At 50.3% G+C, this 23,762-nt stretch overlaps 1 protein-coding gene across 1 annotated transcript in view; it reads left to right on the top strand.

Annotated features, from left to right (window-relative positions):
* Nucleotides 1–23,762, top strand: part of LOC147113207 (DNA polymerase eta-like) — a 50,438-nt gene that overhangs the window by 11,139 nt on the left and 15,537 nt on the right. The window contains exons 6-7 of the mRNA XM_085996275.1: nt 19,197–19,262; nt 20,768–20,940. Of these exons, the coding sequence (XP_085852401.1) occupies nt 19,197–19,262; nt 20,768–20,940 (239 nt within the window). The remainder of the gene's footprint in view (nt 1–19,196; nt 19,263–20,767; nt 20,941–23,762) is intronic.

The raw sequence follows: 23,762 nt of genomic DNA, 5'->3' as shown, positions 1-23,762 counted from the left end.
AGATGCGAATTTTTCTCTGTTCTTCAGATTTATCATTATTCAAAGTTTTCTTCATGACTGGGACGATGGGTGTTGCCCACTCGCTCCAATCTATTTTGGATAATACGCCTGCCTTTTCCAAATTCTCCAACTCTGCCTCGACTGCTGGACGAATTGCGTATGGCACCGGTCTTGCCTTAAAAAACTTGGGAATTGCCGCATCTTCCACTTTTATTGAGGCGGTGATGCCTTTCAAGGTTCCTAGTTTCTCTTGAAACACTTCTTTGGCGTTGGCCAAGATGTCTTTTAATCATTCAGGTATGACGTCATCATCATTTTTTTCCTTACTGGTCACCGTCAGTGCCTGAATGGAGTGCCAGTCTAAACGTATTTTCCTGATCCATTCACGTCCCAACAGCGGTGGACCACCATCTTGTAGAACATATAAATACAACTTTTGTATTTCCTTGCCGTTGTATACAACAGGCACCCTTATTTTTCCTTTGGGGTATACTTTCTGCCCCGTATATGTTTTCAAGATAATGGATGTGTCTTTTAAAGGTATATGCGGAAATAGCCGCTCGTAATCCCGTCGATTTATGACGGTCAGAGCTGATCCTGTATCTAGCTCCATTTTAACTGGGGACCCTGCTATCGTGAGGGTAACCCAAATGGTCTGGTAATCTTCTTTGGCAATTACATTATGTAATTTGAGACAGCTTAGTCTCTTGTTTTCGGAGTCGCTATCGCTCTTCTGGTCTTTGGAGCTACTGTCCGTCATCATTTGTACCTTTCTGTACTTTTCTTTATTGATTTTTTTTTCCTGTCCGTGGATTTTTTGTGTCCAGATCGGCATACCCGTGCAATGTGTCCAATCTTTCCGCATTGCCTGCATGCTTTGTCCTTGAACCAGCAGTCCCTCTGGTCATGGGTGGATCTGCCGCAGCGATAACATCTCTCGAAACCCTGTGTCATTTCATGGGTGCCGAAGTCCTGTGTCTTTTGTTGTATCTCTGCAGCTCCTCTTGCGGCTGCTTCGTATGATACAGCCATACTGAAAGCCTTGTCCAGTATTAAATCTTTCTCAGAAAGCAGCCTTTTCTGCGTTCCTTCACTTAGGAGACCGCAGACGAATTTGTCTCGAAGATAATCTGCTAGTCCTGCCCTGAATTGGTAGTGCTTTGATAGCTTTCTTAATTCGGTGAGGTAATCAGCGTTACTTTCATTCTTGTGTTGATTCCTCTTGAAGAATTTGAATCGTTCCGCTATCCGCAGCGGTGTTGGGTTTAAGTGCTCCTGTGGGGTATCAACAATTTCTTTAAAATTCTTGTCCTTTGGTTTGGCTGGAGTGATTAAGTTTCGTAACAGCCCGTATGTCTTTGCGCCCATTAGATTTAGAAGTACTGACGCTTTTTTATCATTTTCTATTCCATTTGCGGTGCAATATACCTCCACTCTTTCCACATATGTGGTCCAATCCTCTATATCATTATCAAAAGCATCAATATTGCCAGCCTTAGGCATCCTGGAAAAAAAATGGCGCTTCCCGCGCTTTTCTTTCTTTTCTGCAGAAAAGATATGGCGCTTCCCCGCCGCAGCTGCCGATGACAGTTATGTTTTCCGCGTTTTTAAAAAAAATTTTATTTACAGGTGGAGACTCGTTCCCGCCGGACTCTCTCTGCTAGGTCTGAACGCCGACCTGCTTGCAGCGCCGGCCGTCTCCCGAGTGCTCCCTCCCCGTCTGTTACTGCTTGCCTCCGCCTTCGCTGCTTGGCCTCGCTGCAGAGCCAGCCGCTGGAGCCCCAGCCCGACGCCCAGGAAGGATTATTGCAGTACCTGCCACCAGCTCGGCTAGCTGGTGAAACCACAGCTTTTTCTTTTTCTTGCTTTGACTTTGGACGTCAGAGGAATTGATGTCCTTGAGGTGCTGCCGAATTGCAGGTAAGTCCGTTTCCAATTCATCGCCACTGTTGTGTCCGTGTGTTAATAGAGACACTGAAGACAGGAGTTGGTTTCACAGGTGTTTACTGAACAAAGTCTGGAGGGGAACTAACTGATACAACACAATATACAGGCTTATATAGCCCGAGTGGCCATTACCGGCATTACAGTACACAGGGGGCTCTTAAAGGCACATACACTACAAATACCTTGCCCCCAATCCCACGTGCCTTAATTTTGCACGCTAATCTCTTATGCGGGACCTTATCGAAAGTCTTCTGAAAGTCCAAATACACCACATCCACTGGTTCTCCCTTATCTATTTTACCAGTTACATCCTCAAAAAATTCCAGTAGATTAGTCAAGCATGATTTACCTTTTGTAAATCCATGTTGACTTTGTCCGATCCAGTCACTGCTTTCCAGGTGCTCTGCTACAGGTAGACTACCCTTTATCCGAACTTCCGAAAACCGAAACCCTCTAAAAACCAAAGGTTTTTTCGTTCAGCGTAAGTCGTGTGCACGACCCCCCGCGGACCCCCGCCGGCCCGGACCCCCGCCGACCCCGACCCCCGCCGACTTACGCTGAGCGTCAGCGTAAGTCGTGCGCGCGACCCCCCCGCCGGCCCCGACCCCCGCCGACCCCGACCGTAAGTCGGCGGGGGTCGGGGCCGGCGGGGGTCGGCGGGGGGGTCGTGCGCACGACCCCCCGCGGACCCCTGCCGACCCACCTTCCGAAATCCGAAATTCTCCAAAAACCGAAACACGGCTGGTCCCGGGGTTTTCGGATAAAGGATAGTCTACCTGTATTACATCTTTTATAATGGACTCTAGCATTTTCCCCACTACCGATGTCAGGCTTACCGGTCTATAATTCCCCGCTTTTTCTCTACCACCTTTTTTGAATAGTGGGGTAACATTAGCTACCCTCCAATCCATGGGTACTGTTCCAGAGTCTATCGAGTTCTGGAAGATGACCAGCAATGCATCTACTATTTCTAGGGCCACTTCCTTAAGTACCTTGGGATGTAGAATATCAGGCCCTGGGGATTTATCGGCCTTCAGTCCCATCAATTTTCCTAACACCATTTCCCTACAAATACTGATTTCTTTCAGTTCCACCCTTTCATCAGACCCTATGTTCCCCGGCATCTCTGGGAGGTTATTTGTGTCCTCCTTTGTGAAGACAGAACCAAAATATGTATTTAGTTGGTCAGCCATTTCTTTGTTCCCCATTATAAATTCCCCTGATTCTGACTGCAAGGGACCTACGCTTGACTTCACCAATCTTTTTCTCTTCACATATCTATAAAAGCTTTTACAGTCAGTTTTTATGTTCCCTGCAAGCTTACTCTCATATTCTATTTTCCCTTTCTTAATTAATCCCTTTGTCCTCCTTTGTTGAATCCTAAACTGCTCCCAATCCTCAGGACTATTGCTTTTTCTGGTCAATTTATATGTCCTCTCCTTGGATCTTATGCTATCCCTTGTTAGCCACGGTTGAGTCACCTTTTTTGTTTTATTTTTATGCCAAACTGGGATGAATAAATTCTGTAGCTCATCCATTCGGTCTTTGAATGTTTGCCATTGCCTATCCACCGTCAACCCTTTGAGTGCCATTCCCCAATCAATCCTACCCAACTCGCTCCTCAGACCATCGTAGTTTCCTTTATTTAAATTGAGGACCCTAGTCTCTGAGTCAACTACTTCATTCTCCATCTTAATGAAGAATTCGATCATATTATGATCGCTCCGACCCAAGGGGCCTCGTACAACAAGATTGCTAATTAATTCTTTCTCGTTACATAATACCCAGTCTAAGATGGCCTGATCTCTGGTTGGTTCCTCGACATATTGGTCCAGGAAACCATCCCATTGTAGGAACGGAAGTTCCTATCCGAATAATGAAGTTCGACGCAGTGAAACAAAATAACCAAGTTTAATAAACAAACAACTTAACTGGTAAAACTACAGGAGCAGATGTAAACAGGTCTGTGCAGCCTCACAGCCTCTCTTAAGACTGCTACTAAATACTGGAAGCTGACGTCATGACGTCATGACGTCATCACGCTCTCCGCGCCAACTGGGGGTCACGTGATCGGCGTCATGACGTCATCACGCGAAAATGCAAGAAACTACATACAGTTTAAAGGTGCAGTCCACAGCTGCACTACATGGTAGTTAAAGGAATGATTACTGATTGCCCAGTGTCTCTTGGTGGCTCCGCCACAGGCGCCCCCCCAGAATTCTCTTTAACAGACAGCATCAAACGAACAGGAGGTTTAATGATTCTGCCCGAACGACTACGAACTTCAGACGATGGAACGTTGGGAGACGAGCCAGTGCTTGGCTGTGTCTGAAGCGGTGCATCTGGGGTGGAGGAAACAGTAGCAGAAGGTGTAGACAAGGATGAGGCTGAAGCAGGCAATTTAATGGTAGACTGTTGCATAATTGGTCTAGCAGCCAACGGTGGTCGTCCACGGCGAGGTGGCTGAGCAGCAACAACTGGTTCACTCCGATCCAGATGGGCTGGTTTAAGTCGGTCGATAGAGATGGTATCGGACTTACCTCCCACTTCGACCGTGAAAAATTTCTCTCCCGCAGCGATGACACGAAACGGCCCAGCATAAGGTAGTCTGAGTGTATCTCTATGAGCATCCTGCCGAATAAAAACGTAATCGGAACTCCTAAGTTCTGCCGGAACATGAGGCCTCTGTAGGTTGTGATGCGAGGTTGGAATAGGCAGGAAATTCTTTGCCACCTCGTGATGCTGAAGGAGCTGCTGAGCAGGCGACCACGGTTCTGTATGTGGAGGGAGGAAATCCCCTGGTACTCGAAGTGCTTGACCGTAGACTAACTCAGCCGATGAAGCCTGGAGGTCATCCTTGGGGGCTGTACGGAGGCCTAGCATCACCCAAGGGAGTCTGTCCACCCAGTTGGGACCACGCAAGCTGGCACGGAGGGACGCCTTTAGAGACCGATGAAACCTCTCACATAGACCATTTGCTTGCGGATGGTAAGCGGTGGTACGGTGCAGCTTGGTACCCAAGCCCTGTGCAACTGCATTCCACAACTCTGACGTGAATTGTGGACCTCGGTCAGAGGAGATATCAGATGGGACCCCAAACCGGGCCACCCACGACAAAATAAACACCCTGGATACGTCCGCTGTAGTAGTAGCAACCAAGGGAATCGCCTCTGGCCTGGTAGTACGGTCCACTATTGTCAGGAGATGCATGAAACCCCGCGAAGTGGGGAGGGGACCCACTAAGTCCACGTGTACGTGATCGAACCGGCGTTCAGGCACCGGGAAGATGGCCACTGGAGCCTTAACATGACGATGGACCTTTGGTTTTTGACAGTCCACGCAATTGTTTGTCCAGTCCCGAACGTCTAAATGCATTCCCTTCCAAACAAATTTGCGGGACATAAGTCGTTGTGAAGCTCGTATCCCCGGGTGTGATAAGCCATGTATAACCTGAAAAATCTTCTTACGCCATTCAACTGGCACAATGGGCCGGGGCACTCCCATGGATGTGTCACACAAGAGCGTGGTTCCTGCTGATTGGAACATAACATCGGCTACCTGCAAGCTAGAAGGCATGGTCCGATACGCCTGAACTTCGGGATCTGCCAGCTGTTCTTTCGCCAACCCGATGAAATCGATTCCCAGGTGAATTGCCTGGACTGGGGCACGCGAAAGGCAATCAGCCACGAGATTATCTTTGCCGGACACATGTCGTAAATCCGTCGTAAATTCAGATATAAATGTAAGGTGGCGCTGTTGCCGGGCTGACCATGGCTCCGCCGTTTTGGCCATTGCGAAAGTGAGCGGTTTATGGTCCACGAATACAGTGAACGGGCGCCCTTCTAGGAGAAAACGGAAATGCCGGATGGCCAAAAACAAGGCCAGCAACTCCCTGTCAAAAGTGCTATATTTTCGCTCATTCTTGCGCAGTTGGCGGCTAAAAAAGGCCAACGGCTGCCAAGTCCCGTCAACCCATTGTTCCTGAACCGCCCCGATGGCGTAATCGGAGGCATCGGTAGTAAGGGCGATGGTCGCGCCCGGGAGTGGGTGTGCAAGCATAGTTGCATCTGCCAATGCCGCCTTGGTGTCCAGGAACGCCTGGTCCATCTGTGGTGTCCAAATGATAACATCTTTACCCGACTTCCCTTTGAGTGCTTCGTACAGCGGCTGCATCAATTGGGCTGCCTTGAGGACAAAACGATGATAAAAATTTACCATCCCCAGAAACTCCTGAAGAGATTTGAGTGTATGAGGCCGCGGGAATGCCGTAACTGCCTCTACCTTGGTGGCCAGTGGGACGGCGCCTTCTGAGGTGATCCTATGCCCCAGAAAGTCAATGCTGGTTAACCCAAACTGGCATTTGGCTAGATTTATGATGAGGCCATGTTGGCTGAGACGGGCAAAGAGTGTACGTAAATGAGCCATGTGCTTATCCTTACTAGCAATGAGAATGTCATCCAAGTAAATGAAAATGAAGGGAAGGTCCCGTAACACAGAGTCCATGAGTCGGTGAAAGGCCCGAGCCGCATTTTTCAATCCAAACGGCATGCGGAGGAACTCAAAAAGGCCAAACGGTGTGATGACCGCCGTTTTGGGGACGTCTTGAGGGTGCACAGGAACTTGGTGATATCCACGGACGAGATCTACTTTGGAAAATATTGAGTTGCCAGCCAAATGAGCCGAAAAATCTTGTATATGCGGTATTGGATACCTATCCGGCATAGTGGCTTCGTTAAGGCGTCTGTAATCCCCGCAAGGCCTCCATCCGCCACCTGGTTTAGGTACAATGTGTAGTGGGGAGGACCAAGGACTATCGGAGCGTCGGACAATCCCAAGGCGCTCCATGGTCTGAAACTCTGCCTTTGCGGCTGCAAGCTTTCCGGGTTCCAATCTTCGTGCCCGAGCGTAAACAGGCGATCCCGTTGTGGTGATGTGATGCGCCACACCATGCCTCGCGACTGCTGCCGAGAATGTAGGCCTGGTGAGCTCCGGGAACTCGCCAAGTAGGCGCCTAAACCCTTCCTGCGATGGAACCGCACAGGCAACCGACCAGGAGACAGCGGTACTGTGGTGGCAAGGCACCGCGTGGAAAGTAGACGCATTAATGAGTCGACAATGTTGGACGCCGACCAGAAAACCATAGGCACAGAAAAAATCAGCCCCCAGGATGGCCTGTGACACTTTAGCCGCTATAAACTCCCACACAAAACGTTGACCTCCAAGAGTTAAATTAACTGTCCGTTTACCGAACGTGCGAATGGCCACACCATTGGCTGCCTCGAGGGAAGGGCCGTGACCGCCGGATTGTAGATCTAGCTTTGAAACTGGCAATATACTGCACTGAGAACCAGTGTCACACAAGAATCGTCGCCCTGTCCTGGAATCAGTAATGTAGAGGAGTTTTCCCGCTGAACCGACTGCCATGGTGAACTGGGTGTGTTTGTCAGACTCTGTCATCCTCATCGAAGTTTGTGAGCCTGCTGGAGATGTTTTTTCAGCGAAACTGCAGGGAGGACAGCAGCGTCGAGCCTTGGCGCCAAAACGGGCGTGGTACACACACCAGCCTGCTGGAGGAGGGCTGGACTTTGCTCGCATAGGGGAAAGGCGCCTTGTGGCTGCACAACTCTGCTGTGTGACCGTAAAAATCTTGTCTGCCTCTGCAGCGAGCTCGGCACAGTCCGTAATCGTAGAACTGGCCAAGGCTGCCTGAACTGGCTCAGGTAGCTGGCAGAGGAAGAGTTCTCGAAACAAAAAACATTGGGGCTCCGAACCCAAAAGCGTGAGCATTTGGCTCATCAATTCCGATGGTTTTGAGTCCCCAAGACCGGGCATAGCAATAAGCCTGCGTGCATGCTCCGACTTATTTAAACCAAACACCTGTAGTAAACGAGTTTTTAGAGCTTCATACTTGCCCTCTGCCGGTGGATTGCCCAGGAGGCTGACGACCCGCGAGGCCGTGGCGCTGTCGAGAGCGGAAACCACGTAATAATAACGGGTCGAATCCGCTGTAATGTCCCGGAGTGCAAACTGGGCTTCTGCCTGGAAAAACCATGCTGCTGGTTGCTGTTCCCAGAACTGCGGCAATTTAAGGGCAACGGCGTTCGTGTTCATTATAAGTATCTCGATGAAAGTTGTCCGACGAGATCGGGGTCACCAATGTAGGAACGGAAGTTCCTATCCGAATAATGAAGTTCGACGCAGTGAAACAAAATAACCAAGTTTAATAAACACAACTGGTAAAACTACAGGAGCAGATGTAAACAGGTCTGTGCAGCCTCACAGCCTCTCTAAGACTGCTACTAAATACTGGAAGCTGACGTCATCACGCTCTCCGCGCCAACTGGGGGTCACGTGATCGGCGTCATGACGTCATCACGCGAAAATGCAAGAAACTACATACAGTTTAAAGGTGCAGTCCACAGCTGCACTACATGGTAGTTAAAGGAATGATTACTGATTGCCCAGTGTCTCTTGGTGGCTCCGCCACACCGTAAACACTCCAGGAATTCCTCCTCCACAGTATTGTTACTAATTTGGTTAGCCCAATCTATATGTAGATTAAAGTCACCCATGATGACTGCTGTGCCCTTATTGCACGCTTCTTTAATTTCCCTTTTAATGCCATCCCCAACCTCCACCTTACTGTTTGGAGGTCTATATACCACTCCCACTAACGTTTTTTCCCCCCTTAGTATTTCTCAATTCTACCCATACAGATTCCACCTCATCAGAGCTAATATCCTTCATTATAATTGTGTTAATCCCTTCTTTAACCAGAAATGCTACCCCACCTCCCTTTCCTTTTTGTCTATCTTTCCTGAATATCGAATACCCCTGAATGTTGAGTTCCCAGTCTTGGCCATCCTTGAGCCACGTTTCCATAATCCCAACCAAATCATATTCGTTTACCTCTATTTGCGCAGCCAATTCATCCACCTTATTACAAATGCTCCTCGCATTAAGACACAAAGCCTTCAGGCTTGTTTTTTTAACGCTCTTAGACCTATTAGAATTATTATTTACTGTGGCCATGTTTGATTTAAACCGTTGATTTCTCTGACTGCCACTTTTGTTTTTCTCCTTCCTATCTTTTGCTTTTATCCTTGTTTCCCTTTACTCTGTCCCCCTGCTCAGGTTCCCAACCCCCTGCCATTTTAGTTTAAACCCTCCCCCAGAGCACTAGCAAACACTCCCCCTAGGACATCGGTTCCAGCCCTGCCCAGGTGCAAACTGTCCGGTTTGAACTGGTCCCACCTCCCCCAGAACCGGTTCCAATGTCCCAGGAGCTTGAATTCCTCCCCCTGGCACCATTCCTCTAGCCACGTATTCATCTGAAGTATCTTTCTATCTGACTAACACGTGGCACTGGTAGCAATCCTGAGATTACTACCTTTGAGGTCCTGTTTTTTAATTTACCTCCTAACTCCCTATATTCCGCTTTTAGGACCTCATCCCGCTTTTTACCTATATCGTTGGTGCCTATAGCTCTACCCCTCTTTTTCCTCCCATTCTGTGCAACAGAGCCACCCTGGTGCCAGGAAGTTGGCTGCTGCTGCCTTCCTCTGATAAGCCATTCCCCCAACAGTACTCAGTGGTATATCTGTTGGAGAGGGGGATGGCCACAGGGGACCCCCGCACTACGTGCCTGCGCCTAGTACTCTGTCTGTTGGTCACCCGTTCCCTTTCTTCCTGTCCAACCTCTACCTGCGGTGTGTCCAGCTCCCTAAACGTGCTATTCACGATGTCCCGAGCATCGTGAACGCTCCAGTATGCATCCAATCGCAGCTCCAGCGCCGCAATGCGGTTTGTCAGTAGCTGCAGCTGGATGCACTTCCTGCACATGTAGTTGTCAGGGACACAGGAAGTGTCCCTGAGTTCCCACATAGCGCAGGAGAAGCATATCACGGGGCCCGGCTGTCCTGCCATGACTTACCCTTTAATTAATTGAATTTAAATTAAATCAATCAATCCCACTATCCCGTAAACACTCCAGGAATTCCTCCTCCACAGTATTGTTACAAATTTGGTTAGCCCAATCTATATGTAGATTAAAGTCACCCATGATGACTGCTGTGCCCTTATTGCACACTTCTCTAATTTCCCTTTTAATGCCATCCCCAACCTCCGCATTACTGTTTGGAGGTCTATATACCATTCCCACTAACGTTTTCTGCCCCTTGGTATTTCTCAGTTCTACCCATACAGATTCCACATCATCAGAGCTAATATCCTTCCTTACAATTGTGTTAATCCCTTCTTTAACCAGCAATGCTACCCCACCTCCCTTTCCTTTTTGCCTATCTTTCCTGAATATTGAATACCCCTGGATGTTGAGTTCCCAGCCTTGGCCACCCTGGAGCCAAGTTTCCGTAATCCCAATCAAATCATATTCGTTTACCTCTATTTGCGCAGCTAATTGATCCACCTTATTACGAATGCTCCTCGCATTAAGACACAAGGCCTTCAGGCTTGTTTTTTATTAACGCTCTTAGACCTATTAGAATTATTATTTTACTGTGGCCACGTTTGATTTAAACCGTTGATTTCTCTGACTGCCACTTTTGTTTTTCTCCTTCCTATCTTTTGCTTTTATCCTTGTTTCCCTTTCCTCTGTCTCCCTGCTCAGGTTCCCAACCCCCTGCCATTTTAGTTTAAACCCTCCCCCAGAGCACTAGCAAACACTCCCCCTAGGACATCGGTTCCAGCCCTGCCTAAGGTGCAAACCGTCCGGTTTGAACTGGTCCCACCTCCCCCAGAACCGGTTCCAATGTCCCAGGAATTTGAATCCCTCCCCCTGGCAACATTCCTCTAGCCACGTATTCATCTGAAATATCCTTCTATTTCTACTCTGACTAGCACGTGGCACTGGTAGCAATCCTGAGATTACTACCTTTGAGGTCCTATTTTTTAATTTACCTCCTAACTCCCTATATTCAGCTTTTAGGACCTCATCCCGGTTTTTACCTATAGCGTTGGTACCTATATGCACCACGACAACTGGCTGTTCACCCTCCCCTTCCAAGATGTTCTGCAGCCGCTCTGAGACATCCTTGACCCTTGCACCAGGGAGGCAACACACCATCCTGGAGTCTCGTTTGCGGCTGCAGAAACACCTATCTATTCCCCTTACAATAGAATCCCCTATTACTATAGCTCTACCCCTCTTTTTCCTCCCGTCCTGTGCAGCAGAGCCACCCCTGGTACCAGGAAGTTGGCTGCTGCTGCCTTCCTCTGATGAGCCATCCCCCCCAACAGTACTCAAAGCGGTGTATTTGTTTGAGAGGGGGATGTCCACAGGGGACCCCTGCCTGCGCCTAGTACGCTGTCTGTTGGTCACCCGTTCCCTTTCTGCCTGTCCAACCTCTACCTGCGGTGTGTCCAACTCTGTAAACGTGCTATTCACGATGTCCTCAGCCTCGCGAATGGTCCAGTATGCATCCAATCACAGCTCCAGCGCCGCAATACGGTCTGCCAGTAGCTGCAGCTGGACACACTTCCTGCACACATAGTTGTCAGGGACACAGGAAGTGTCCCTGAGTTCCCACATAGCGCAGGAGGAGCATACCACGGCACCTGGCTCTCCTGTCATGACTTACCCTTTCATTAATTGAAATTAAATTAAATCAAAAAGATTCGTGTACAAGGACACCCAGGTCCCTCTGAACACCAACATTTCTCAATCTCTCACCATTTAAAAAATACTCTGCTTTTCTATTTTTCCTACCAAAGTGGATAACTTCACATTTCTCCACATTATATTCCATTTGCCATGTTCTTGCCCACTCACTGAGCCTGTCGATATCCCCTTGAAGCCTCCTTGCATCCTCCTCACAACTTACATTCCCACCCAGCTTTGTATCATCAGCAAACTTGGATATATTACAAAAAGAAAATCTGCAGATGCTGGAAATCTGAAATAAAAACAGAAAATGCTGGAAATACTCAGCAGGTCAGGCAGCATCTGTGGAGAGAGAAACAGAGTGAACGTTTCAGGTCGATCACCCTTCGTCAGAACTGGAAAAAAGCAGGAAAGGGGACAGATTTTTAAGCAAGTGTAGGGGCTGGGAAATGGGGGAGGGGATGAAAGAACAAACGGGAAGGTCTGTGATAGGATAAAGGGCGGGAGAATTAATGACATTAAGAGATACTCAAGGCGAGCGGAGATGGTAATGGGACAGGTTCGGAAACAAAGGATGGCTCTAGATGAAGTGTAAATTGCGCTGGCAGAATGAAAGACAGCTGCCCTGTGGGAGGGAAGAACGGAAGGTACAAACAAAGTGTGGATAAAAAATATGATAGGGGCCGAGGTTATGATCTGAAATTGTTGAACTCAATGTCGAGTCCAGAGGGCTGTAAAGTGCCTAATCGAAAGATGAGGTGCTGTTCCTCGAGTTTACGTTGAGCTTCCGTGGAACAATGCAAGAGGCCGAGGACGGTGAGGTCCGAGTGGGAGTGGAGCAGAGAATTAAAGTGACAGGCGACCAGAAGCTCGGGGTCACCCTTACGGACTGAACGAAGGTGTTCCGCAAAGCGGTCACCCAATCTGCGTTTGGTCTCCCCAATGTAGAGGAGACCACATCGTGAGCAGCGAATACAGTATACTAGATTGCAAGAAGTACAAGTAAATCGCTGTTTCACCTGGAAGGGGTGTTTAGGGCCCTGGACAGTGGGAAGGGGGGAGGTATAAGGGCAGATGTTGCATCTCCTGCGCTTGCACGGGAAGGTGCCAGGGGAAGGGGTGCTGGGGGTGATTGAGGAGTGGACTAGGGTGTCGCGGAGGGAGCGGTTGCTACGGAATGTTGAAAGGGGAGGTGAGGGGAAGATGCGTTTGGTGGTGGGATCACGTTGGAGGTAGCGGAGGATGATCCGTTGAATGTGGAGGCTGGTGGGGTGAAAGGTGAGGACAAGGGGAACCCTATTGTGGTTCCGGGAGAGAGGGGCAGGGGTGAGGGCAGAAGTGCGGGAGATAGAACGGACACGGTCGAGGGCCGTGTCAACCACGGTAGAGGGGAATCCTCGGTTGAGGAAAAAGGAAGACATGTCGGAAGCACTGGTATGGAAGGTGGCATCGTCGGAGCAGATGCAGCGGAGACCGAGAAACTGGGAGAATGGAATAGAGTCCTTACAGGAGGCGGGGTGGGAGGAAGTGTAGTCCAGGTAGCTGTGGGAGTCAGTGGGCTTGTAGTGAATGTTGGTCAAAAACCTATCCCCAGAGATGGAGACGGAGAAGTCGAGGAAGGGAAGGGAAGAGTCAGAGATGGACCATGTGAAGGTGAGGGAAGGATGGAAATTGGAAGCAAAGTGAATGAATTTATATTACATTTGGTCCCCTCATCCAAATCATTGATGTAGATTGTGAATAGCTGAGGCCCAAGCACTGATCCTTGCGGTACCCCACTAGTTACAGCCCGCCAACCCGATAATGACCCATTTATTCCTACTCTCTGTTTTCTGTCCTTTAACAAACAAAGCTGGGTGGGCGTGTGTGCTGTGAGGAGGATGCAGAGAAACTCCAGTACGATTTGGACAGATTGGGCAGATGCATGGCAGATGCAGCATAATGTGGATAAATGCGAGGTTATCCACTTTGGTGGCAAAAACAGGAAGGCAGATTATTATCTGAACGGCAATAGATTGGGAGAAGGGGAAGTGCAATGAGACCTGGGTGTCCTTGTGCACCAGTTGCTGAAGGTAAGCATGCAGGTGCAGCAGGCGGTTAAGAAGGCAAATGGTATGTTGGCCTTCATAGCGAGAGGGTTCGAGTACAGGAGCAAGGATGTCTTGCTGCAGTTGTACAGGGCCTTGGTGAGACCACACCTTGAGTATTGTGTGCAATTTTGGTCGCCTTATCTGAGGAAGGATGTTCTTGCCATGGAGGGAGTGCAGCGAAGATTCACCAGACTGATACCTGGGATGGCAGGAATGACGTATGAGGAGAGATTGGGTCGATTGGGCTTATATTCGCTAGAGTTTAGAAGAATGAGAGGGAATCTCATTGAAACTTATAAAATTCTAACAGGACTAAACAGACTAGATGCAGGAAGGATGTTCCCGATGGCGGGGGAGTCCAGAACCAGGGGTCACAGTCTAAGGATAAGGGGTAAGCCATTTAGGACTGAGATGAGGAATTTCTTCACCCAGAGAGTGGTGAACCTGTGGAATTCTCTACCACAGAAGGCAGTAGAGGCCAATTCATTAAATATATTCAAGAAGGAGTTGGATATATTTCTTAAGGCTAAAGGGATCAAGGGATATGGGGAGAAGGCAGGGACAGGGTACTGAATTTGGATGATCAGCCATGATCTCATTGAATGGCGGCGCAGGCTCGAGGGGCCGAATGGCCTACTCCTGCTCCTATCTTCTATGTTTCTAACCAATCCTCAATCCATGCTAGTATATTACTCCCAATCCCATGAGCCCTAATTTTGTTTAATAACCTCTTGTGTGGCACCTTATCGAAAGCCTTCTGAAAATCCAAATACACCACATCCACTGGTTCCCCCTTATCTATTCTGCTAGTTACAACCTCAAAAAACTAACAGATTTGCCAAACATGATTTCCCTTTCATAAATCCGTGTTGACTGCCCAATCCAATTATATTTTCCAAGTGCCCTGTTACCACGTCCTTAATAATAGATTCTAGCATTTTCCCTACTACTGACGTCAGGCTAACTGGTCTGTCGTTCCCCGTTTTCAATTCAATTCAATTCAATTCAAATGCTTTATTGGCATGAAAGTTTACAGAGAACCATATTGCCAAAGCTTACATATCAAAAAGGTACATTTTCAAACATTCTGTAGGTGTCAATCGATTTGACATTTGTTGGGTACATACAATATTACTTTTAAACAATATTAATTTTAAACAGTCTTTGTACTTCATTTGGTACATTCAATATTAATTTTAAACAGTCTTAATTTTAAACAGTCCTCAGGTTGTGACATGTTGTTACATATTTGGCCCCAAGGTATGGTCTGTCTCCTTCTCCCAGGACTAATCTCAATTTTGACAGGTCATCCAATTCCTTGAAATCTGGGGTTGTTTGGCTTAGCTTGTTGAATAATATGTTTCTTGATGTGTTGAATTTTTCGCATTTTAGGAGGAAATGCATTTCTGTTTCAACCTCGCCGGCCAGACATTGATCGCATATTCTATTCTCTCTAGGCTGCCAGGATTTCTTGTATCTGCCTTTTTCAATTTCCAGTTGGTGGTCGCTTAGTCTGTACCTGGTGAGGGTCTGTCTCTGTTTTGTGTCTCTGATGGTCGTGAGGTAGTCTGCCAGTTTATATTCTCTTTTTAGGGCCCGGTAACATTCTAATCTGCTTTGGCTTTCGGTTATTTTGTTCCAATGTTCCAGGTAGGTTTCTTTGCATTGTTTAATGATTTGGTTCACTCGGATTGGTGTTTGGACGGCTGTGTTGGTCTGGGGCTGGTCAGGGTCCGGCTGAGTACTTAGTTTCAGTAGCAGCTGACTCAGGGGACTCTTTTCTGGGTTTAGCTCTTGGGTCTGAAAGGCTTTGAAATGAAGGGTGTCTGGGGAGCTAGATTTGAGGTGATTTAGGAAGTTTAGTGCTCGTTTTTGGATGTTTATTATCAGTGGGTATCTGCCTAGTTCGGCTCTGCATGCATTTGTTGGCGTTTTTCTTTGGATGCGAAGGATGCTTCGGCAGAATTCTGCATGTAGGGCTTCTATTGTGTGTTTTTCCCATTTAGTGTAGCTTTGGTGATTTAGCGGGCCCCATACTTCACTACCGTACAGTGCAATGGGCAGGATTATGCTGTCAAATATTTTGAGCCAGATTTTGATTGGGATTTGGATGTTGTAGAATTTTCTTTTTATTGCATATAGGGCTCTTCGGGCTTTTTCTTTTAGTGCATTCACTGCTATGCTGAAGCTCCCTGATGCTGTAATAGTTAGACCAAGGTAGGTGTAGCTCATAGTGTGTCCTATAGTGGTATCACTGAGGGTAAACTGGTATTTGTTTTCCTGACATCTGGGCCTTTTTTGAAAAATCATGATGTTGGTTTTTTTTAGATTTACTGTTAGAGCCCAATTTTGGCAGTATTTGTCGAGTAGGTCTAGTTGTTGCTGTAATCCCTGTTCTGTGGGAGACAGCAGAACCAGGTCGTCCGCATAGAACAGGGATTTCACTTCTCCATCCAGGAGATGGAGACCTGGTGACTCGCTTTGCTCCAGCATGTCTGCTAATTCATTTATGTATATGTTGAACAGGGTCGGGCTCAAATTGCAGCCCTGCCAGACGCCTCTTCTCTGGGTGAAGAAATCGGTGCGTTTGTCTCCAATTTTGACCCCGCATTTGTTTTTCAGATACATTGATTTAATAAGGTCATAGACTTTGCCCCCTATTCCACACTGAAGAAGTTTATAATAGAGCCCTTCGTGCCATATAGAGTCAAAGGCTTTCTTGAAGTCGATGAAACAGGCGAATATTTTCCCATTTTTTGTTTGGTGTATATGTTTTTCAATGAGGGTGTGAAGGGTATAGATATGGTCGGCGGTGCGGTGTTTTGGAAGAAAGCCTATTTGTTTTTTTCTGAGGATATTATGTTTGTTAAGAAAATCAAGTAATCTACTATTTAGAATACTGCAGAATAACTTCCCTAGACAACTGTTGACACAGATTCCGCGGTAGTTATTTGGGTCTGATTTGTTTCCGCTTTTATATATGGGGGAGATTAGTCCTTGGCACCAGATATCGGGAAAACAGCCTGAACGTAATATGATGTTGAATAATTTGAGTACCGCACCCTGCATCTCCATATTGCTGAACTTGAGCATTTCATTTTTGATGTTGTCTGGGCCACAGGCTTTCTTTAGGTGGAGAGATTTTGTTTTTGTGGCCAGTTCTTTCCATGTGATTGGGGAGTCTAGAGGGTTTTGGTTGTCTTTAATTGTTGCTTCTAATGTGTGGAGTTTTTCTGTGACCTGATGTTGACTTGGGTTTGTTTCGTTTATTGGGATGTCTTTGTAGAGGTTTTCAAAATGTGTTCTCCAGATGTCGCCATCTTGGATTGGTAATGCTTGCAATTGTGTTGTACTCAGGTTATTCCACATTTCCCAGAATTGTTTTGGATTGGTGGAGTTTTCAATTTCTTCGAGTATTTTGTGGGTATAGTTTTGTGTTTTGTTCCTAATGGTGTGTTTATATCTTTTGAGGGTTTCATTGTATCTAGTACGTAGGTCCGGATTGTTTGGTTGGCGATGCTTTTGGTTTGATATTTTTCTCAGGTCTTTTCTGGCATTTTTGCATTCGTGGTCAAACCATTTCTTATTTTTATTTTGTCTTTTGTGACGCTTCCTCTTCTGTTTCACAAGGTCGGCTTTTACAGCTGCCTCATGGAAGATCATATTTATATCCTCTATGGCCATGTTTACACCATCTCTGGTGATCTCGTATGGGTTTTCTTTAAATTTTGATATTTTACTTGTGAGATCAGGTGACTTTAGTGCTGTGATGAATTTTTCTCCACTGTCTGGGGCCCATCTGTATGTCTGGTTTATTTTATGGAGCTTACTGGGTTCCTTTTTTGTGTCTGTAGTTTGGGCAGAAAGTTTAAGGTACATATTTATTTGGTTATGGTCTGAGAGGGGGGATTGCTGCCTGACAGTGAATGAGTTGATATCGCAGGGGTCCAGGTCAGTGATTGTATAGTCCACCACACTAGACCCAAGAGTTGAGGAGTATGTGAGTCTCCCTAGGGAGTCCCCTCTGAACCTACCGTTAACTATGTACAGGCCTAAGGCTCGGCAGAGTTGCACTACCTCTCTACCGCTTTTATTTATTTCACGATCAAGGTTGTTCCGATTTGCGATGGCTGGTGTGACATCTAAAGGGGTCTGGCCAAACACATGGTTGTTTCCCTGTGGGTCTATGAAGTCAGGTTCACAACCGGTCCTTGCATTTAGGTCCCCACATATTATCACCTTTCCTTGGGCCTGGAAATGGCTGATTTCCATGTGGAGAGTATCAAATAACTCCTCTTCGAAATATGGCGATTCTATTGGAGGTATGTAGATCGCACATAAGTAAACATCTTTTTTTGCTATTCCTATATTTTTATCTAGTTTTAGCCATACGTGTGATTTTCCCTGTTTTATCGGTGAGATGTGTTTGTCCAGTTCTCCTTTATACCACACCAAGATTCCCCCGGAGGTTCTGCCCTTGCGTGTCTTAGTGTTCTTTACTGAGGGCACAATGATTTCATGGTACATTGGAGGACAGTGGGTCGGCACGTCCTTTTGGCACCATGTTTCTGTTAACACAATTATATCAATGTCTTTTATAGCTTTTAGGAATTCGGGGTCTGTACTCTTCATCCCAAAAGTTGAGGAGCGGAGGCCCTGGATATTCCAGCAGCTTATGTGGAAAGAACGCATTTATATAGTTCAAAAAAACGAAATAAAATGGACCTATTTTGTGGGGTTACATTTGCCACCTTCCAATCCGCGGGAACCGTTCTAGAATCTGTGGAATTTTGGAAAATGACAACCAATGGATCCACTGTATCTATAGCCACCTCTTTCAAAACCCTAGGATGTAGGCCATCAGGTCCTGGGGATTTATTGGCTTTAAGTCCCATTAACTTCTCCAATACTATTTTTTTTTACTAATACCTTTCAGTTCCTCATTCTCGCTAGATCCTTGGTTCTCCACTATATCCGAGAAGGTTTTTGCGTCGTCTTCCGTGAAGACAGACACAAAGTATTTGTTTAGTTTCTCTGCCATTTCCTTATTCCCCATTATAATTTCTCCTGTCTCAGCCTGTTAGGGACCCACATTTACTTTCGCTAAACTTTTCCTTTTTACATACCTATAGAAGCTTTTACAGTCTGTTTTTATGTCTCTCGCTAGTTTACTCTCATTCTATTTTCCCTTTTTTATCAACTTCTTGGTCCTGCTTTGCTGAATTCTAAAATCCTCCCAATCCTCAGGCATACTGCTCTTTTAGGGAGCATTATAAGCCTCTTCCTTTGATCTAATACTATCTATAACTGCCCGTGTGTTTGAGTGTGTACACATGCGTGTGGGGAGCTGGTCGGGGGAGAGCTGTGGGATATGTTCCAGAGTTCTGTGACAATCTCGGGTTGTGCTGGCAGCAGTGAGTCCGGTTGGAATGCGCGGGGGTGGGACGGGGGGTTGTGAGAGTCAGGGAATGAAGTAAAGACCCTGCAAACGACCGGTGAATCTTCCCGCCTGACGTTTCCCTCTTCTCACCTGTTTTCAGGTGAAGCACTGGCTCCTGCAGCTGGCCACTGAGCTGGAGGAGAGACTGAGCAAGGACCGGGAGCAGGTGAGACTCTCCTCTACTATAAAACTATGCCCACAGCAAGATCCCACAAACAGGCATGACAGTGCAGCGCTCCCTCAGTACTACCCCTCCGACAGGGCAGCGTTCCCTCAGTACTGTCCCTCCGACAGGGCAGCGTTCCCTCAGTACTGCCCCTCCGACAGTGCAGCGCTCCCTCAATACTGACCCTCCGACAGTGCAGCGCTCCCTCAATACTGACCCTCCGACAGTGCAGCGTTCCCTCAATACTGACCCTCCGACAGTGCAGCGTTCCCTCAGTACTGCCCCTCTGACAGTGCAGTGCTCCCTCAGTACTGCCCCTCCGACAGTGCAGCACTCCCTCAATACTGACCCTCCGACAGTGCGGCGTTCGCTCAGTACTACCCCTCCGACAGTGCAGCACTCCCTCAGTACTGCCCCTCCGACAGTGCAGCGCTCCCTCAGTACTACCCCTCCGACAGTGCAGCGCTCCCTCAGTACTGCCCCTCCGACAGTGCGGCACTCCCTCAGTACTGCCCCTCCGACAGTGCAGCGCTCCCTCAGTACTGCCCCTCCGACAGTGCAGCGCTCCCTCAGTACTGCCCCTCCGACAGTGCGGCACTCCCTCAGTACTGCCCCTCCGACAGTGCGGCACTCCCTCAGTACTGCCCCTCCGACAGTGCGGCACTCCCTCGGTACTGCTCCTCCGACAGTGCAGCGCTGCCTCGGTACTGCCCCTCCGACAGTGCAGCGCTCCCTCGGTACTGCCCCTCCGACAGTGCGGCACTCCCTCAGCACTGCCCCTCCGACAGTGCAGCGCTCCCTCAGTACAATCCCTCCGACAGTGCAGCGCTCCCTCAGTACTGCCCCTCCGACAGTGCAGCACTCCCTCAGTACTGACCCTCCGACAGTGCGGCGTTCCCTCAGTACTGCCCCTCCGACAGTGCAGCGCTCCCTCGGTACTGCCCCTCCGACAGTGCAGCGTTCCCTCAGTACTGCCCCTCCGACAGTGCGGCGCTCCCTCAGTACTGCCCCTCCGACAGTGCAGCGCTCCCTTAGTACTGCCCCTCCGACAGTGCAGCGTTCCCTCAGTACTGCCCCTCCGACAGTGCAGCGCTCCCTCAGTACTGCCCCTCTGACAGTGCGGCGCTCCCTCAGTACTGCCCCTCCGACAGTGCAGCGCTCCCTTAGTACTGCCCCTCCGACAATGCGGCGCTCCCTCAGTACTGCCCCTCCGACAGTGCGGCGCTCCCTCAGTACTGCCCCTCCGACAGTGCAGCGCTCCCTTAGTACTGCCCCTCCGACAGTGCAGCGCTCCCTCAGTACTGCCCCTCCGACAGTGCAGCGCTCCCTCAGTACTGCCCCTCCGACACTGCAGCGTTCCCTCAGTACTGCCCCTCCGACAGTGCAGCGCTCCCTCAGTACTGCCCCTCCGACAGTACGGTGCTTCCTCTGACTGTAAGCGTGAGGTCACTGCGTGGGATCGGGTGAATTAACGGGTTCCTGACGATTTTTTGTTCTCCCTGTAGAACAAGCGTGTGGGGAAGCTGCTGTCAGTGGGATTGCGGCTGGAGGGAGAAGGGAAGGCCAACAGCTTCTCACGGTGCTGCGCCTTGCCGCAATACGAAGCACAGAGGATTGCGAGAGATGCCCTCGCATTAATAAAATGTTTCAACTCCGCAGGGAGTCACCAGGCTGCATGGTAAGTGAGAGACAGAGCGAGACGGCACTCGGAGTGAGAGCGAGACGGCGCAGAGAGAGAGAGAGAGAGAGAGAGACGGGGCGCAGAGAGAGAGAGAGACGGGGCGCAGAGAGAGAGAGAGACGGGGCGCAGAGAGAGAGAGAGAGAGGGACGGGGCGCAGAGAGAGAGAGAGAGAGGGACGGGGCGCAGAGAGAGAGAGAGAGAGGGACGGGGCGCAGAGAGAGAGAGAGAGAGGGACGGGGCGCAGAGAGAGAGAGAGGGACGGGGCGCAGAGAGAGAGAGACGGGGCGCAGAGAGAGAGAGAGAGACGGGGCGCAGAGAGAGAGGGACGGGGCGCAGAGAGAGAGGGACGGGGCGCAGAGAGAGAGAGAGGGACGGGGCGCAGAGAGAGAGGGACGGGGCGCAGAGAGAGAGGGACGGGGCGCAGAGAGAGAGAGACGGGGCGCAGAGAGAGAGAGAGAGAGAGACGGCGCAGAGAGAGAGGGACAGGGCACAGAGAGAGAGAGAGGGACGGGGCGCAGAGAGAGAGAGAGGGACGGGGCGCAGAGAGAGAGAGAGGGACGGGGCGCAGAGAGAGAGAGAGGGACGGGGCGCAGAGAGAGAGAGAGGGACGGGGCGCAGAGAGAGAGAGAGGGACGGGGCGCAGAGAGAGAGAGAGGGACGGGGCGCAGAGAGAGAGAGAGGGACGGGGCGCAGAGAAAGAGAGAGGGCGCAGAGAGAGAGAGAGAGAGAGAGAGACGGGGCGCAGAGAGAGAGGGACGGGGCGCAGAGAGAGAGGGACGGGGCGCAGAGAGAGAGAGAGGGACGGGGCGCAGAGAGAGAGAGGGACGGGGCGCAGAGAGAGAGGGACGGGGCGCAGAGAGAGAGAGACGGGGCGCAGAGAGAGAGAGAGAGAGAGACGGCGCAGAGAGAGAGGGACAGGGCGCAGAGAGAGAGAGAGGGACGGGGCGCAGAGAGAGAGAGAGGGACGGGGCGCAGAGAGAGAGAGAGGGACGGGGCGCAGAGAGAGAGAGAGGGACGGGGCGCAGAGAGAGAGAGAGGGACGGGGCGCAGAGAGAGAGAGAGGGACGGGGCGCAGAGAGAGAGAGAGGGACGGGGCGCAGAGAAAGAGAGAGGGCGCAGAGAGAGAGAGAGAGAGAGAGAGACGGGGCGCAGAGAGAGAGAGAGGGACGGGGCGCAGAGAGAGAGACAGAGAGAGAGAGAGAGAGAGAGACGGGGCGCAGAGAGAGAGAGAGAGAGGGACGGGGCGCAGAGAGAGAGAGGGGGACGGGGCGCAGAGAGAGAGAGAGAGAGAGAGAGAGAGAGAGGGACGGGGCGCAGAGAGAGAGAGGGACGGGGCGCAGAGAGAGAGAGAGAGGGACGGGGCGCAGAGAGAGAGAGAGAGACGGGGCGCAGAGAGAGAGAGGGACGGGGCGCAGAGAGAGAGAGGGACGGGGCGCAGAGAGAGAGAGAGAGGGACGGGGCGCAGAGAGAGAGAGGGACGGGGCGCAGAGAGAGAGAGAGACAGGGCGCAGAGAGAGAGAGAGACAGGGCGCAGAGAGAGAGAGAGACGGCGCAGAGAGAGAGAGAGACGGCGCAGAGAGAGAGAGAGACGGGGCGCAGAGAGAGAGAGAGACGGGGCGCAGAGAGAGAGAGAGAGGGACGGGGCGCAGAGAGAGGGACGGGGCGCAGAGAGAGAGAGAGGGACGGGGCGCAGAGAGAGAGAGAGAGAGACAGAGAGAGAGACGGGGCACAGAGAGAGAGAGAGAGAGAGACGGGGCGCAGAGAGAGAGAGAGGGACGGGGCACAGAGAGAGAGAGAGAGAGGGATGGGGCGCAGAGTGAGAGAGAGGGACGGGGCGCAGAGAGACGGGGCGCAGAGAGAGAGAGAGGGACGGGGCGCAGAGAGAGAGAGGGTGGAGAGAGAGAGAGAGACGGGGCGCAGAGAGAGAGAGAGACGGGGCGCAGAGAGAGAAAGACGGGGCGCAGAGAGAGAGAGAGAGAAAGAGACGGGGCGCAGAGAGAGAGAGAGAGACGGGGCGCAGAGAGAGAGAGAGACGGGGCGCAGAGAGAGAGAGAGAGACGGGACGCAGAGAGAGGGCGCAAAGAGAGAGAGAGACGGGGCGCAGATAGAGAGAGAGAGAGAGAGAGACGGGGCGCAGAGAGAGAGAGAGAGACGGGGCGCAGAGAGAGAGAGAGAGACGGGGCGCAGAGAGAGAGAGAGAGACGGGGCGCAGAGAGAGAGAGAGAGACGGGGCGCAGAGAGAGAGAGACGGGGCGCAGAGAGAGAGACGGGGCGCAGAGAGAGAGGGGGACGGGGCGCAGAGAGAGAGAGAGACGGGGCGCAGAGAGAGAGGGTGGAGAGAGAGAGAGAGACGGGGCGCAGAGAGAGAGAGAGAGAGAGAGACGGGGCGCAGAGAGAGACGGGGCGCAGAGAGAGAGAGACGGGGCGCAGAGAGAGAGAGAGAGAGGGCGCAGAGAGAGAGAGAGACGGGACGCAGAGAGAGAGAGAGAGAGAGAGACGGGGCGCAGAGAGAGAGAGGGACGGGGCGCAGAGAGAGAGAGAGAGAGACGGGGCGCAGAGAGAGAGGGACGGGGCGCAGAGAGAGGGGGACGGGGCGCAGAGAGAGAGAGAGACGGGGCGCAGAGAGAGAGGGTGGAGAGAGAGAGAGAGACGGGGCGCAGAGAGAGAGAGAGAGACGGGGCGGAGAGAGAGAGACGGGGCGCAGAGAGAGAGAGAGAGAGCGCGCAGAGAGAGAGAGAGACGGGGCGCAGAGAGAGAGAGAGAGAGAGACGGGGCGCAGAGAGAGAGAGAGAGAGACGGGGCGCAGAGAGAGAGAGAG

The sequence above is a fragment of the Somniosus microcephalus genome, chromosome 9 (assembly GCF_052327205.1).
Source record: "Somniosus microcephalus isolate GS21.2 chromosome 9, FLI_Smic_1.0, whole genome shotgun sequence".
NCBI lineage: Eukaryota > Metazoa > Chordata > Chondrichthyes > Squaliformes > Somniosidae > Somniosus > Somniosus microcephalus.
The sequence above is the reverse complement of the archived record's forward strand: the minus strand, read 5'-3'. Positions and strand labels throughout refer to the sequence as shown.